This window comes from Pelodiscus sinensis, chromosome 1 (genome assembly GCF_049634645.1).
Source record: "Pelodiscus sinensis isolate JC-2024 chromosome 1, ASM4963464v1, whole genome shotgun sequence".
In the NCBI taxonomy this organism is placed as follows: domain Eukaryota; kingdom Metazoa; phylum Chordata; order Testudines; family Trionychidae; genus Pelodiscus; species Pelodiscus sinensis.
Window position 1 is genome coordinate 264,638,901 of NC_134711.1, and position 17,646 is coordinate 264,656,546.

At 47.3% G+C, this 17,646-nt stretch overlaps 1 protein-coding gene across 4 annotated transcripts in view; it reads left to right on the top strand.

The window, feature by feature from the left end:
- Positions 1–332: 332 nt before the first annotated feature.
- Positions 333–17,646, top strand: part of RBM26 (RNA binding motif protein 26) — a 101,695-nt gene continuing 84,381 nt past the window's right edge. For 2 of the 4 annotated variants that reach the window (XM_075918835.1, XM_075918837.1), the window contains exons 1-2: positions 335–732; positions 17,440–17,558. In XM_075918835.1, the coding sequence (XP_075774950.1) occupies positions 662–732; positions 17,440–17,558 (190 nt within the window). In that variant the 5' untranslated portion in view covers positions 335–661. Of the gene's footprint in view, positions 733–17,439; positions 17,559–17,646 lie in introns of all 4 variants that reach the window. The other 2 variants (XM_075918836.1, XR_012900594.1) reach the window with 2 other exon arrangements.

Here is a 17,646-nt window from a genome sequence, read left to right on the forward strand (position 1 = left end):
CCTGGGGACACCAACACATCCCAGCATAACGCCTGCTCCCCCCGCCTACACTCAGCACGCCCGGTAGCCGCAGCACTCGCTGGGCGGGACTCAGCTGAGCGAGCAGCCCGAGCGCCGCACCAATGACATGCAGCCTCTGGGCCCGTTGCCGCCCCCGAACGGCTCGCGCGCGCACTCACGCTCCCCAATCCCGCGCGCCCTGCTTGCTCGCGCTCTCCCAGCCCCGCCGCCCCCTCTGCAATCCCAGCGCTCTCCCTGCCCTCGCGAGGCTGTAATATTCTCGCGATAGTTCAGGGCCGCCATCTTACCTGTTCGTGTTGCGGCTAAGGGGGAGGGGCGGGGTCCGCGCGTTTCGGGAGCCACGATCCGGGCTCGGCTCTTCCGTGCGGCCGGCAGCTTCCTCGCGCGTCGGGATCTTCGCGGCCGCTGGGCCGAGCTCCCGGGAGGAGGCGGCGGCGGCGGGAGCGAGCCCCGCAGGGGGCATCCTGCCCGGTTCTGAGCGCTCCGCGCTGTCGGTCCCCGTCCCGTCCCCGGGGATCTAGACCGAGCCCGGGCGCGGGGCGCAGAGGCGCCGGGATCCGGCCTGGGGGCGGGGCGGAATTGCCGCCGCCGCCGCTGCTGCTGCTGCCGCCAGGGAGGCGGGGGGCCCGGGCCGCGCTGGATGGTGGCGAAAATGATCATAGAAAACTTCGAGGCGCTGAAATCCTGGCTCAGCAAAACCTTGGAGCCCATGTGAGTAACCGGGTAACTCCCCGGGGCCTGACGCATCCCTGTGAGTGCCCGGGGTAATCCTCCCTGTAGCCTGACCCCCCCCCCCCCCGAGTCCATGTGAGTGACCAGGGTAACCTCCCCTGAGGAGCTGACACTTCCCCCACAGGGGCCTTTGTGAGTGACTGGGATAACCCTCCGGGCCCTGACACCTTCCTTCCCCCGCCTGTTTGAGTCACCAAGGTAACCCCTCCGTCAGGGCCTGAAATACCCCTCCCACCAGAGCCCATCTGACTGGTTTGGTTAGCCCCCTCCCGCAGTCCATGTGAATAACTAGGATAACACTTCCCTCAGCCCACGTGAATAATGGGGTAACTACCCCTAGGAAAGTGACACCCTCCTCCTGCTCCTGTGTGTGTGACTGGGGTAATCCCCAGGTGAATAACTAGGGTAACCCCTAGGATCTCTCGGATTTGCTTTGAGTCAAGTCACAATAGATCGACCACCAGACCACCCAATTCTTTCCCGTCAACTCCAGTATTCCATCAGAAGCATAGGCAGTGTGGACAGGAGAGCATCGGCTGTTGACTTACTGCAGTGAAGACAGTAAATAAATTTAAGTATGTGGACTTCAGCTACATTATTTATGTTTGAAGGGTATTGTGTTTCAGAGGGGTAACATTATTTATGTTGATGAAGTTGCATAACTTAGATCAACTATCTGCAGTAGTGTAGAATAGGTAATAGTGCCACAGGTGAATGAGTGTAGTGCAGGAGTGGACACCAGATCCAGTTGTTTCCCGAAATGGTGGCGCTCACTCAAAGTGGACTAATGAGGGGATTAAGTTGAGCGTAGATAACTTGAGGGAACGGTAGTGCAGACCTACCCTGTGGTTAATGCAGACTGTCTCCAGCTGCTTATGAACTACAGCAGTGGTTCTCAAACTGTGGAGCGGGACCCCAAAGTGGGTCACAATCCCATTTTAATGGGACCGCCAGCAGTGTTCCCTCTAATTTTTTTATGTCCATGTGTACAGTGAATTTTGTTATGTGGTGATCTATGACACATGGTGACCATCTTGGTGCCCATCACAAAACTCACTTCATGTATGGATGCTGTATGGCGAGGGTGGGCTGAGGCGTTAAGAGCGTGGGAGGTGACTAAGGACTGGGACAGAGGTTTGGGATGTGGGGGTTGAGGGCTCTGGGCTGGGGTTAGCAGTGCAAGGTTTGAGGTTCAGGAGGAGGCTCAGGCACGGTCGTGGGGGGGCGGTTAGTGCTCCAGATGGGAAGGAGGGATTTGTAGGGTGTGAAAGCTGCCTCAGGGAGAGAGGCTTACCCCCAGCTCTCTGAATGCAGAAGCTCATGGTCAGATGAGAAGCTTCACTTAATGGCCCTGGTATGTGTGGGCTGATCTGGATGGGGGCTGAGGAAGGGACACCTCTTCCCTGGCTGTGACAAGTCTGGGGCCGCTCTGCACTGAGGCCAGCAGGCAGAGGTGCCTTTCCAACAGCCACTGCAGATCCGGGATTTGGAAATAGGCATATCTCGGCACCATAGCCCTGAGCCCTGCACATGGCTTAATAGGCAGCTGTGCAGCCACACAGCCTAGAGTAGGAGTGGGGAACATTTGTTGGGCTTGGGGCTGCTGATTTAGTCAGGAGCTGCACACAAGTGAGAACCCCCCTCCCCCCCAAATCTAGCCAAATAAACCCTCACTGATGTGGCTCCAGACTGAGGAGAAAGACACTCCCCACATTCCCCTTGCACACCAGAGTCTGGAGGGGCCCAACCTAGTAGATTTTGTGTGCTCCACTCCGCCCTTGTGGTGGGCCAGTGGGGGGCCTGGAGTGTGCTCGTCAGTGCTGAGGGGAGGGCTGAGCCTCGGGAGCCACATCCAACTCCTGGGCCTGAGGTTCCCCACCCCTGGTCTAAGCAAATTTTCATTTTCCTTGAGTCTGAGCGACCAGTTTGTAAAAAGGTTGGAGTTTCTATTATCAGCAGTCTCAGAGTTTGGAAATATACAACCTTGTTATAATATCAGTTATAGTGATAGTTAGGTAAAATTATGGTTCTTTAATTTTCACCTACTCATAGCATAAATATATCTTTTTTTTTTAATTGAAATTAATTAAATTCTTCTTCAGCCATACTAGATTTAAGACTCAGATATTTTTTTTCCCTTTGGATTTTGAATCGTTGTGTTGGTTTGTTTGGTTTGCTAGTTCAGATTTATAGAAAAAGCTTACTGTTTAAATATGAATTAAAATAGAGTTCGTATGCCATAAAGGCATAGAATCATTAAAATAGAAAGTGTTCCTTTCGTTGTGCTGTGGGATCTTAGTATTGTAACTACTTCTAACAGTTTGTTTAATCTCTCTCTCTCTCACATACATACACACGCGCACACATGCATTTTTACAATATTTCATGGTAAAGAATCCGTCAGAGCACTCTGATCATTATTAGTCTAAACAAGTCTTTCTTTCCCATTTTACTCTCATTCAATTCTATATTGCTTACTTTTCTCAATTAACTCTGCTCAAATTCATACCCAGTCACAACTCTTGTAAATTCATAAATTAGTTGAGTAGTTTGGCCTGCTCCACACTGCTGTTTAATAGAATTAGCAAAACAACTGTCTAATGCAAGGGTGGGCAATAATTTATGACAGGGAGCCACTCCAAGATTTTGGAAAGTGATTGAGGGCCACACTCTTCCATGATATTAATGTAGGAGATGTGGGGTCTGGGATGGAGGTTGGGTTCAGAAGAGAGCTTGGGGTAAGGGATTGGGGTGCTCGAGGGAGACTGGAGTCTGGGAGGGAGTTTGGGTGAAGGAGGCGGTTGTGACCTGTGACAGGGGACTGGAGTGCAAGGGTTTGGGATGTGACCTAGGGTAGGAGGGTACTGTGATCTGGGGCAGGAGATAGGGGTTCCAGATTTGGGTATGGGTGTAAGAGGGGGGACAAAGGGTTTGTATATGGGGGGGCAGAGAGTTGGGGCAGGAAAGGTCTGGGGTGCCAGAAGCAGGCTCTGGCCAGGAGACTTACCAGCCAGCAGCCAAACTAGCTTGCCTGCAGAGCTAAGGTTTGCAGAGCTTAAAACATTTCTGAGACAGCCTGCTTGCCTGGTCATGTGCTTCTTTGAATACCTGAGTAGGGTTGCCAGATGGTCTCAACAAAAATACCGGACATACTTGACATTACATCACAATCTACATTACATCTTATTTAGAAAATACTGGACATTTATATTTTCTCATTTATATTTTCTCAACTTGTTTCCTGAACAGAAAGCTCAAATACTGGAGTGTTTGGTTCAAAACTGGACACCTGTCAACACTATAACTGAGCTGAGAAGAGGTGGCGTGGTTCTTCTTGGATGACTGTTATTCCAACAAGCAGCTCCCATTGGCTGGTTTATGGCCAGACACTGTCCAAAGGGATTGGGCTTCTGAAACTTTTCCCCGCCCCCCTCCCTCCATCCAGTTTTAAAACAGAAATGGATCCCTGCAGCCGTGTTTCTGCACTGCACACAGAGCAAGCAGGAGAGCGTTCCTGGGGCTCCCCACTGCCTCCGTGGTCTGGATCGGTGGGTTGGCGGGCTGGATCTGGCCCACGGGCTGTATTTTGCCCAGGCCTGGTCTAATGACCCTTAAGGTTGTGGCAGGATACCACCTAAAACATTGAAAGATTGGACAGTCTTAAAATGAAAGACTTGTACATCCTTGCTATCTTAGTATTCCCTTCTGTGATGTTTTAACTCTATCAGTTATCTCTGGAATGTCAGAAAGCTTTTGTTTCCATTTCTAATAGATACTGAAATGCAATATATACTCCAGCTTCATTATACTTTTGCTCTAATGCAGGGGTGGGCAATAATTTTTGACGAGGGGCCATTCCAAGAATTTGTAAGTGGTCAAGGGCAGTACTCCATCATGATATTTATTAATGGAGGAGGTGTATCTCTGATGGAAGTTGGGTGCAGAAGGGAACTTGGAGTGTGGGATCTGGGAGAGAGTTTGGGTGAAGGAGAACGTTGTAACCTGTGGCAGGAGACTGTGGTGCAGAAAGGGGGTTCAGGATCTGGGAGGAGGTATGGGTGCAGGAGAGGTTTTTGACTTGGAGAATGGTGCAGGAGGGAGTGCAGTGGCTGGAAGGGGTTGTGATCTGAGGCAAGGGTGTGGTAGGGGGTGCAGGGATCTGGGTTGTTACTGGGAGGGAGGGGATTGAGGTACAAGTTCTGGAAGGGGGCTGTGACCTGGGACAGGAGTTCAGGGAATGAGGAAGAAGAGAGGCAGAGAGCTGGAAGGAGGGGTTGAGTGCTAGAGGCAGGCTCTGGCTGGGAGGCACTTAACCTGGGTGTGCTCCTAGCCAGTAGCCCAGCAGGTTTTTCAGCCAGGGTCCCTGCCTTCCATGCCCTGCACTGGTTGCAAGGGCCTTGTATGGCTTTAAACACTACAAGACCTAAGGGGGAGGGGCAGTTTCTGTGCTACCTGGCATGCAAATAAGCAGCTCCCGTTGGCTAGAAACCAGTCAATGGGAGCTGCAAGATTGTGCTGGGGGTGGGGACAGCACACAGAGTCTCTCCCTCCCTCCCTCCCCACTGGCTCACAGCTTTCAGAAAGATGCTCTGAGCAGTGTGTGGAAGTGGGACAGGCAAGGAGCCTGACTGAGGCTTTCAGGGGCTGGTTCCAGTGGCTTGGTGAGCCTGTTATGACCCACGGGCCACATTTTGCCTGCCCTGCTGTAATATAAACAGTGTTTTTATATCAATACTAGCAAAAGATTAGCATGTCTGTCTTAGGGCTTTACAACTTGCTTCTGTAGCGCTTACAGTGTAAATTAATCTCCTCCTTCTTCCCCCAGTAGGGGCACGTCTAAACGATATTCATCTTTTGAAAGGACTGAAAATGAAGCCAATAGAAAATTCAAATGAAGCATGGATTTACAAATCTCGTGCTTCGTTTGCATAATCGTGTGAGTGCTTTTTCAGAAAAGGGTTTTTTGAAAAAGAAACTGCATTCTAGACGGGGTTCTTTCGGGGGGAAAAAAATCTTTTTCGAAAGAACCCATACTCCTGAAAAAACGAGGTGTATGTGTTCATTTGAAAAAAGGCTTTTTTTTTTTCTTCAAAAGAACCCGTCTAGACGGTGGCTTCTTTTTTGAAAACCCCTTTTTTGAAAAAACGCTCTCACGTGATTATGCAAATAAAGCGTGAGATTTGTAAATCTGTATTCCATTTGAATTTTCGATCGGCCTCATTTACATTCCTCTTTCAAAAGAGGAATGTAGTTTAGACATAACCTAGGTGGTAGCTAGTTTGGCAGAGAATTTTAACTGTTGACCTAATGGCTGTAACACTGGACCTCAGATTGGCTTAACTATGTTTCTCAAGTGATAGAGTAGGGTCAATCTAACTTTTTTAAAGTAGTCCAGGCCTCGTATCCAGTAACATTGGGAATTTACTTTGTCTTAACGCTGCTCTTTTACCAAAACATGATCTTGGATATCTGGACATTGGATATAACTCAGTGGTTGAAGCTGCAAGCTGAGTGGGCCTGCATTACATCATCAAGTTTGCTAATTAGGGATGTTAGCTATTGGTTAATTGAATAGTCAGGTAGCCACATGAAATCTTTGTAGTTACTAGACTATTCAGTCATCCCCGGGGGCAGGGCTGGCAGCCAGTGTGCTCCTGCCCCGCTCCCGGGAAGCCCCCTGCCATCCTATGCTGTTGCCTCTCTATCAGAGGTAGCATTGCAGGGTGCCAGGCGGGTGATGGACTGCAAGGAGAGCCAGTTTAAAAACAAGCTCCCGTCGTGGACCTGCTGCCTGCCACCCTGCTGTGCTGCCTCTGATACAGAGTCAGAAGCGTGGGTTGGCAGCAGCCACTGTTTGCGAGGGGGGTCCCAGCTCCCCACTTGTTTCACATTCTGTCACTGGCTCTGGGAGCGTAGGACTTATGTTGGTTAGAGGTAGATTAGTTAACTGAGACTGCTTTAGTGACTTAGAAAGAAAGCATGGTACGCTGAGCATGATTGGATTTTTAATATTAGGGACCTGAGTTTTTATGTAACTTCTCTGATGGAATGTGGATCAGTGTTGCACTCCCTGTGAGTTCCTGGCCTGGGCTGGGGAAGCTAATGAGCCACCCATTGGACCAAATTTGGTGATGTATCCTAGTCATTTGCCACCAAAGGCATGTTGCATCTATTCTAAAAGACTTACTGAAAAAATGGGAAGTGTGCAACGGTTGTTCCCTGTCTTCTGAGCTAAGGTTCTTTACATCTTACCAGTAATGATGGTAGTGTGTTGTATTGGAATTTTAAAATGTAATCCTCAGGTTCAGTATTTGATGAAGGAATTTGTCTCTTCCTTCACTTTCCTGAGTAACAATGTTCATGCTGCAGAATAGTTGTCATATGTTTTTCCGTAGAATTATAGGATAAGAAGGGACCTTGAGAAGGAATCTATTCCAGTCCCTTGCGCTCAAGGCGTGATTAGGGATGTTAAGTAGTGATTAGTTGGCTAGTTCAATAGTCAATGGAATTTCTATCAACTAGTTGTTAAGCACTTCAGCGTTCTGCCATTGAAATGTACAGGAGCCCCAGCGGCGCTGTGAGGAGCCTGACGCTGGGCTCCCTGTGGCATTCAGGGTACGTCTAGACTACAGGCTTTTGTCGACAGAAGTTTTGTCGACAGGTACTGTCGACAAAGCTTCTGTCGACAAAGAGCGTCTAGACTACATTCAGTTCTGTCGACAAAGCAAGCTGCTTTGTCGACAAAACCCTGTAGTCTAGACACAACCCTAGGTGCAATAACACCTTCTGTCGACAGAACTCTGTCGACAAAAGACGTTATGTCTCGTAAAATGAGGTTTACCAGCGTCGACAAAACTGCTGAGTTCTGTCGACGTTATGTCGACAGAACTCAGTGGTAGTGTAGACGCAGGTATAGTTTTGTCGACAAAAGTCCACTTTTGTCGACAAAACCCTGCAGTCTAGACACACCCTCAAAGTGGCAACGCCACACAGAGCAGCTGACCCCGGGCTCTGTGCGGCATTGCTGCTTTTAAGTATCCGCCCTTTCTTCCCCCCTTGCTGTCTTGATCTGATAGAGGCAGCGGGGGCTAAGGGAAGAGCAGAGGGGGACTAGTCGACTAGTCGTTTACATTTCTAGGCATGATTACATATTATTTAGACCAGTGGTTCTCAAACTTTTTGGGCTCCGGAGCCCTTTACATGTGGAAAAATTTATGCGGAGCCCCAGCAGTACACTGATTGTATGTGTTGTACCCAGGGCTCATCAAGCGGCGGCGAGCCCCGCTCGCCAGCTGCACGGTTCAGCATGCTGCACATGCGCAGGCTGCGCTGTGCAGCTGTGCCGGCTTGTAATCTACTCGCCATGGGCGAGTAGATGACACTAATTGTCAAGCCCTGGTTGTACCTATCGATGTTTCCAGTTTGTCAACCTCATGGAGCCCCTAGAAGGCTCCACAGAGCACAGTTTGAGAAACACTGATTTAGACCATCCCTGACACACAGGTTTTCCTAATGTTCTCCCTTGCTGTAATTCAGTATATCAGAGGCAGCAGTGCAGGGTGCTAGGCAGGAGCTGATCCTCTGAGGCTAAGAACAACTTTTCTCCCTTCTCCTTGTAACGATCACTTATATACTTCAAAATTGTTATTATCTTCACTCTTAGGCCAGGTTTATTCTAGACCAAGAAGGCCGGTTTAAGATATGAAATTCCAGTTGTGTAAATACCATAGCTGGAGTCAACATACCTTAACCTGAGCTTGACTCTGTCTTCACAGTGGGAGGCTAACGGGTGCAAATGCTCCCATCAGTTTCCCTTGTGACTGTGAGGAATACCGGCGCAAAGCGGGGGTGTCCTGAGCATTCGATTTAGTGGGTCCTCATCTGATTCCCTGGTCATGCTCTGCCCCGAGACAGTCCTGGGGGAATCTGCTTTTAAGCTGGCTTCCCTCACCATCACCGACTCCTACTCCCTCCCTTGCTGCTTCTCTATACTAGAGGCAGCAAGAGGGCCGGGGAGCAACTAGTCGAGTTAAATACAGGTTAACTGCAGGGCTCGACAAAATAATACAATCTTCCGAAAGCACTTGTAATCCGGAATAGCTGGGTTCGGCGAGCCCTGGTTAATTGAATAGTTGAGTAATCTCATTAATTCTTATCGGTTAGTTGACAATTCTATAGTCACCAAGGGCGGGGCCTGTAGCCAATGTATCAGAGGCAGCAGTGCAGGGTGCTAGGCAGGAGCTGATCCGCAGCAGCGCAGGGTAGCAGCAGTCCCTTTCTAGGGAGGGTCTGAGCTCCTGGACCCAGTGTGAGCTGGAACTGAGCCTGGGCTGCCTGCCTGGCTCCTAATACACTAAAAATGCAGAAACACAGTGGAGGTAGGTCCCTGAACCAGCGCAAGTCAGGATTGAGCCGGGCTGCTGGCCAGCCTGCTTGAAAATTCACTGGTGGGGGTTGAGGAAAATGGTTGTAGTCTATAGCATTAACCAATAAGCAAAAGCTTATCGGTTAACCACTATTACATTCCTAGTTGCTAGTCAACTAGTTGCTTACGTCCTTAGTTCAGAACCTACAGTAATGTGTGGTATAAGATCCTAAATACTTTAGAGTCTTAATTTAGCCTCATTGTGCATATAAGAACATAAGAACGGCCGTACTGGGTCAGACCAAAGGTCCTTCTAGCTCAGTATCCTGTCTACCGACAGTGGCCAGCACCAGGTGCCCCAGAGAGGGTGGACCGAAGACAATGATCAAGCGATTTGTCTCCTGCCATCCCTCTCCAGCCTCTGACAAACAGAGGCCAAGGACACCATTTTATCCCCTGGCTAATAGCATTTTATGGACCTAACCTCCATGAAATTATCTAGCTTCTCTTTAAACGCTATTATAGTCCTAGCCTTCACAGCCTCCTCTGGCAAGGAGTTCCACAGGTTGACTACATGCTGTGTGAAGAAGAACTTTCTTTTATTCGTTTTAAACTTGCTACCCATTAATTTCATTTGGTGACCTCTAGTTCTTCTATTTAGGGAACTAATAAATAACTTTATCGGTCCTTTCCACACCACTCATGATTTTATAGACCTCTATCATATCCCCCCTCAGTCTCCTTTTTTCTAAACTGAAAAGTCCCAGTCGCTTTAACTTCTCCTCATATGGGACCCGTTCCAGACCCCTAATCATTTTAGTTGCCCTTTTCTGAACCCTTTCCAAGGCCAAAATATCTTTTTTGAGGTGAGGAGACCACATCTGTACACAGTATTCCAGATGTGGGTGTACCATAGTTTTATACAGGGGCAGTAAGATATTCTGTGTCTTATTTTCTATCCCTTTCCTAATAATTCCTAGCATCCTATTTGCCTTTTTGACCGCCGCTGCACACTGTGTGGAAGTTTTCAGAGAACTGTCCACGATAACTCCAAGATCTCTTTCCTGATTTGTCGTAGGCAAATTAGCCCCCATCATTCTGTACGTATAGTTGGGGTTATTTTTCCCAATGTGCATTACTTTACACTTATCCACATTAAATTTCATTTGCCATTTTGCTGCCCAATCACTGAGTTTGGTGAGATCATCTTGGAGTCCCTCACAGTCTGCTTCTGTCTTGACTATCCTAAACAGTTTTGTATCATCTGCAAACTTTACTACCTCACTGCTTACCCCTTTCTCCAGATTATTTATGAATAAGTTGAAAAGGATTGGTCCCAGGACTGACCGTTGGGGGACACCACTAGTTACCCCTCTCCAATCTGAAAATTTATTATTTATTCCTACCCTTTGTTTTCTGTCTTTTTAACCAGTTCTCAATCCAAGAAAGGACCTTTCCTCTTATCCCATGGCCATGTAATTTACACAAGAGCCTTTGGTGAGGGACCTTGTCAAAGGCTTTCTGAAAATCCAAGTATACTATCTCTACTGGATCCCCCTTATCCGCATGCTTGTTAACCCCTTCAAAGAACTCTAATAGATTAGTAAGACAGGATTTCCCTTTACAGAAACCATGTTGACTTTTGTCCAACAAATTATGTTCTTCTACATGCTTCACAATTTTATTCTTTACTATTGTTTCGACTAATTTGCCCGGTACTGAAGTTAGACTTACCGGTCTGTAATCGCCAGGATCACCTCTAGAGCCCTTTTTAAATATTGGTGTCACGTTGGCTACCTTCCAGTCATTAGGTACGGAAGCCGATTTAAAGGATAGGTTACAAACCACAGCTAATAGCTCAGCAATGTCCCATTTGAGTTGTTATAGAACCCTTGGATGAATGCCATCCGGTCCCGGAGATTTGTTAACATTAAGTTTTTCTATTTGTTCCAAAACCTCCTCTAATGACACTTCAATCCGGGACAGTTCCTCAGATTCACCACCCACAAAGGACGGTGCAGATTCGGGAATCTCCCCAATGTCCTCAGCCGTGAAGACTGAAGCAAAGAAATCATTTAGTTTCTCTGCAATGGCTTTATCATCCTTGATTGCTCCTTTTATAGCTTGATCATCTAGGGGACCCACAGGTTTTTTAGCAGGCTTCCTGCTTCTAATGTACTTAAAAACATTTTGTCATTTCTTTTTGAGTTTTTGGCGAGCTGTTCCTCAAAATCTTTTTTTGCTTTTCCTATTACATTTTTACACGTGATTTGACGGTGTTTATGTTCCTTTCTATTTATCTCACTAGGATTGGACTTCCACTTCTGAAAAGATACCTTTTTGTCCCTCACTGCTTCTTTTACATGGTGGTTAAGTCACGGTGACACTGTTTTAGGTCTCTTGCTATGTTTTTTAATTTGGGGTATACATTTAAGTTGGGCCTCTATTATGGTGTCTTTAAAAAGTTTCCATGCAGCTTTCAGGGATTTGGCTCTAGTCACTGTGCCTTTTAATTTCTGTTTAACTAACCTCCTAATTTTTGTGTAATTCCCCTTTTTGAAATTAAATGCCAGGGTGCTGGACTGCTGAGGTGTTCTTCCCACCACAGGAATGTTGAATGTTATTATATTATGGTCACTATTCCCAAATGGTTCTGTAACGGTTATTTCCTGGACCTGATCCTACACTCCACTCAGGACTAAATCGAGAATTGCCTCTCCCCTTGTGGGTTCCTGCACCAGCTGCTCCAAGAAGCAGTCATTTAAGCCATTGAGAAATTTTATCTCCACTTCTCTTCCTGAGGTGACATGTATCCAGTCAATATGGGGGTAATTAAAATCTCCCGTTATTATAGAGTTCTCTATTTTAGTAGCCTCTCTAATCTCCCTCAGCGTTTCAATGTCAGTATTGCTGTCCTGGTCAGGTGGTCGGTAATATATCCCTACTGCTAATTTCTTATTATTGGAGCGTGGAATTTCTATCCATAGCGATTCTATGGAACATGTTGATTCATTTAATATTTTTATTTCATTTGATTCTACATTATCTTTCACATACAGTGCCACTCCGCCACCCACCCGGCCTGCTCTATCCTTTCGATATATTTTATGATTTATATTTATGTATGATTGTGTCCCACAGATTTTCCTCATTCCACAAGGTTTCAGTGATACCTATTATGTCAATCTCCTAATTTAATACGAGGTACTCCAGTTCACCCATCTTATTAGTCAGACTCCTAGCATTTGTGTAGAAGCACTTTAAAAATTTGCCACTGCTTATTTGTCTGCCCTTCCCTGATGCATTGGATTCCTTTGAATGCGGTTGTTTGTCTGCTCTGGCCCATGGTTTGTCCTCTCCCCTCCTCTCTTTCTGACTACAGCTTAGAGAGTCTCTATCAATGGATTCTCCTCTAAGAGAAGTCTCCCTCCGATTTACGTGCATCTCCACACCAATCGGCTTTCCCCCATCTCTTAGTTTAAAAACTGCTCTACGGCCTTTTTAATGTTTAGTGCCAGCAGTCTGGTTCCACCCTGGTTTAGGTGGAGCCCATCCTTCCTGTATAGGCTCCCCCTCTCCCAGAAGTGTCCCCAGTTCCTAATAAATCTAAACCCTTCTTCCCTACACCATCGTCTCATCCATGCATTGAGACTCTGAAGCTTTGCCTGCCTACCTGGCCCTGTGCGTGGAACTGGAAGCATTTCCGAGAATGCCACCATAGAGGTCCTGGATTTCAATCTCTTTCCTAGCAGCCTACATTTGGCCTCCAGGACATCTTTCCTACCCTTCCCTACGTCATTGGTTCTGACATGTACCACGACCACTGGCTTCTCCCCAGCACTACACATAAGTCTATCCAGATGCCTTGAGAGATCCGCAACCTTTGCACCAGGCAGGCAAGTGACCATACGGTTCTCCCGGTCATCACAAACCCAACTATCTATGTTTCTAACAATCGAATCACCCACTACTAACACCTGCCTCCTCCTAACTGGCATTCCCTCCTCCTCAGAGGTATCCTCAGTGTGAGAGGATACCGCAACATCCTCTGGGAGGAGGGTCCCAACTACGGGATGGTTTCCCTCTGCTCCCATTGAATGCCCTGTTCCCTTGAGACTTTCATCCTCCGTAAGAGCACTGGGGCTCTCAGACTGGAGGTGGGACAGTACTACAGTGTCCCGGAAAGACTCATCAACATATCTCTCTACCTCCCTTAGCTCCTCCAGTTTAGCCACCCTGGCCTCCAAAGCCCGAACTTGGTCTCTGAGGATCAGGAACTCCTTGCAACGGGTGCACACATACGCCACCCTCCCACAGGGCAGGTAATCATACATGTTACACTCGATGCAATAAACAGGATAGCCCCCACTCCGCTGCTGGGCTTCTGTCTCCATTTTTCTAATGAATAAGTTTAGGTGTAAATGGGATTCTTTTTAAACCTCTGGAATATAGATTATTCTAAGAGTTATGTTTTAAAGAAGGCCCGAAGTCACTAGTGCCCTCTAACCTCCCCCTCTAAACTCCCTCTCCAAACTCTCCTGTTAGCTGTTCCTGTTCACAAGCTCCCTGGTCGCTGAGTCACCGGCTTATATAGCTCTGGTAGCCCCTCCCCCTGACTGAGGCTCAGCCAATTAACAGAGGCTTCTAGGTTTCAAACCTTTTAGAAGCTCCACATCATGCACGGAAGCACTTGCATGGAGCCTGGGGACAACAGGGGATTCAGAGTCCCACACTGGCCCCAACCTCCATGCTGTGCTTCTTCTTTGCTCTGCCGCTGGGGACTCTTGTACATTTCAAAGCTGGCATGCAGCATGGAGCCCAGGGTCAGCTGGGGAGTTCCCAGCTGATACTGGGCTACACCCAGCATTGAAGCAGCAGCACCACACTGAGACCGGCACTGCTGCTTTGAAATGCTGGGGGAAGCCCAGGATCAGCTGTTAAAAATGAAGTCCCCGGGGGCATGGGGACGGGATGAAGGGTGGGGAAGGGGTGGAGTGTATGGAGGAGGTGGAGGGAGAAACGGGAGCGGGAGAAGGAGTGGGAGGAGGAGGGCAGCTGGGGAGGCTGCAGGAGGCAGCACACTCTGCACCAGGGTCTGCAAGTGCTGGCAGATGGCAAAGCCCTGGGCAAGCTACTCCCGCCGGAGCTGCTGGTCTTCTTGCACCCAGTGCTGGAGGGTGCGGTGTAGGGCTTGCAGTGTCCCCACTTGCTGCTGGTACCTCTCCACTGTACGGGTGGTCCTGCGGAGCCCTCGGGTGTGGGAGCATGTCCCTGGCAGGGTGGTGCGCATTGAATGTGCAGCTGGTGCGGCTGTGGAGAAACAAGAGAAGTGGTCAGTTCTCCCTGGGAACACAGTGGGTGAAGCCCAGCCCCCCTCTGCAAGGCGGGGATGACCTAGCCCTGCACCATCAGAGCTGATGTGCTTGCACAGAGACCATGTTCGGAATGTTCTGCTGTCCCCGGGAGTGGGAGCTACCTGGAAACCACACCCATGCCCCTGTGCTATATATATAGTGGGTGGCTGGGTGGTGGAGGGGGAGATGTCCCCTGCCTCTGTGTAGAGTGGCCTTGTGGAGGGAGGGTGTCCTGCTGTGCCCACCTCAGAGTCAGGAGAATGTCATGTGTCTTCACAGATGCATGTGGCTAACAGGGTAAGGCCCCTGTGTGGCAGCCAGCTGGGGCCACATGCCCAGGATGTGGTCCAGGGCATTGAAATAGGGGCAGGTGTCTGGGTCAGCCCCTGGTTGGGAGCTGCCCCCCGTGGCCCTGGCATAGGCCTGCCGCAGTACCTTGCTTTTCATCCACACCTGCTCCTGGGTGCGGATGTGGCCCTTGGTGGTCAGGCTGGCAGCCATCCGGTTGTAGATGACCGCATTCCTGTGTCTAGTGTGGAGATCATGGACATTGGAGGCCTCCCCCCAAACCTCAGTCAGGTCTATGAACTCCGCATTAGACCAGGAAGGCACCCACTTTTTGCGGCCCCTGGCAGGCTCTTGGGAGCTGGGGGACTGGTCCTGGGAAGCGGTGGAGGGCTGGCTGCTGGTGGCTTGCTGGCTCATGTTGGGGCCACTGAATCAGGGGCAGTGACTGCTGGCTCTGGGCTGGCAGGCCTGGAGCTGGCACAGGCACTGTGGACAGACTCTACCCCTTTAAGGACTCCAGGGAGAGGGGGGAGGAAGAGGAGTTTTCCTGGTTGTGCCCAGAGTGGCCAGCAGGGCACTCTGGGAAGGGCTGGAGGCCCCCTATTTCGAAATAAGCGTCTACATGGCACTTATTTCGAATTAGCTATTTTGAATTTGGTGTTATTTCTTGTGGAATGAGGTTTATCAAATTCGAATAAGCGCTCTGCTATTTTGAATTAATTTCAAAGTAGCAGTTTGGCTGTGTAGACACTAGTAAAGTTATTTTGAAATAATGGCTTGTCTTGTCCCGTTTTCTTCTTGTCCCATTTTCAGTGGACATGGCGAACAATTTATTATAATCGTCTTTGTATCAACCCTGAACATATTAAAGATTATTGACTTGCCCCTCAATCTTCTTTTCTCAAGTCAAGACCAACTATGCCCAATTTTTTTCACTTCTCGCAGGTTTTCTAAATTTATTTATAATTTTTGTTGTTCTCATCTGGTCTCTAGTTTTTCACATTTTTCCTAAAGTGTGTTCTGACCAGAATTGGACACACTACTTCAGCCGACACCTCTGCTTTGTACTAGTAAGAGAAACTGTTATCTCCAAGGTCTTCCATATGGCAGTCTTGTGAGTAAGAACATAAGAAGGGTCTTACTGGGTCAGACCAAAGGTCCATCTATTCCAGTATCCTGTCTTCCGACAGTGGCCAATATCAGGTGCTCCAGAAGGAAAGAACAGTGATTCCCTCTTGCTCATTCTCAGCTTGTGATAAACAGAGGTTAGGAACACCATCCCTGCCCATCCTGGTGATTCAGCCATTGATGGACCTATTCTCTGAATATCAAGTTTTTTTGAATTCTGTTATAGTCTGGCCCCTCACGTCCTCTGACAGATAATAACCCCCAGAATATTGTCCCTATTCAGAGCTGCATTGCATTGTTAACTTGTATTCAATTTGTGATTCCCCGCAATCACTGGATTCTTTTCAGCACTATTGCCACTTAGCCATTTATTCCCCAATTTGTAGCTGTGCATTTAATGTTTTCTTTCTAAATGAAGAATTTCCATTTGTCTTTATTGAACTTAATCTTGGTATCTTTAGTGTGAACTAATTCTCCAATTTGTCAAGGTTGTTTTCAGTTCTAATCTTGACCTCCAGAGTTCTTGTATCCCTTCTGATCTTGGTGTCACCACAGTTTTTTTTCAGTATATCCTCTAGTGCATTATGTAAGTCATAAGTGTGGTCTTTCAATTCAGAATAGTTGCAATCTGAATTGAATTCCGATATATAAACTGACGGCCTTCAGCATTAGCATTTCATTTATAGTAGAATCTCAGTTACAATACTTCAGGAATGGAGGTTATTACTGAACAAAGTGCTCTTTCAAAGGTTTATAACTGAAGATAAACTTAATATAGTTTTGAAACTTTATTATGTAGAAGAAAAATCCTGTACTAACCATCTTAATTTAAATGAATAATTTTCTTAAATTGTCAAATCTCTTTTAAAACTTTCCCTTTGCTTTATTAGTAGTTGACATTTAGCACAGTACTTATGGTTACAAATGAGATGTGTAGTTGACCAATCATAATATTGCTGTTGGTAACTCTTGAGGATCTACTGCATATGGATGTGGGATATATCAGAGCTGTTGTTTCAGCCTTCTTGCTTTTTCTGCAGACTCAAGAATTTACTGCAGCATGTGAGCATGTTCTGGAAGTTTTCTCAGTAACCATTTAAGGTCCAGAAATAGAGACTCAAAAACGTGCAAAAAATGGTGAACACCATTGTATATCATGACTTCTGAATGTTTGGTATATTAGAAATATTATATTCTCACCTCTTTTATTGGATCTCTTTGGCTAGGTATTCACAAGACTGTCATATGTAACAAACACTTGATAAAGCCATGACACCACTTCCCATGATAACCTTATAATCCATTAACAACTCCCTTTTGGGTCAGGACTCTTAGTTTGGAAAATGCTGGTTTCCCCTGTGGAATCTGTACACTACAGGGTAAAAGTACATATAACACCAGATTTCAGAGTCTGTGATACATTTCTTATGGCTGTGAATTTATTGACTTTAATAGCAGAATAATTGGGTCCCATGTATGTACATTGTGCTATGTTTGGGAAATGTTGAGTTTGTCATTACTGAATTCTATATTTTGGTCATTTATTTGCAGATGTGATGCAGATCCATCAGCCCTAGCTAAATACGTTCTTGCATTGGTAAAGAAGGATAAAAGTGAGAAAGAGCTGAAGGCATTATGTGTTGATCAGCTGGATGTATTTCTTCAAAAGGGTAAGAGGTCTTATTAATGTTCATGGGCTCGCCTGTTATTTATCTTACGAGCTTTTGTTAAGTGCAATTAATGCAGATGCATAAAGAA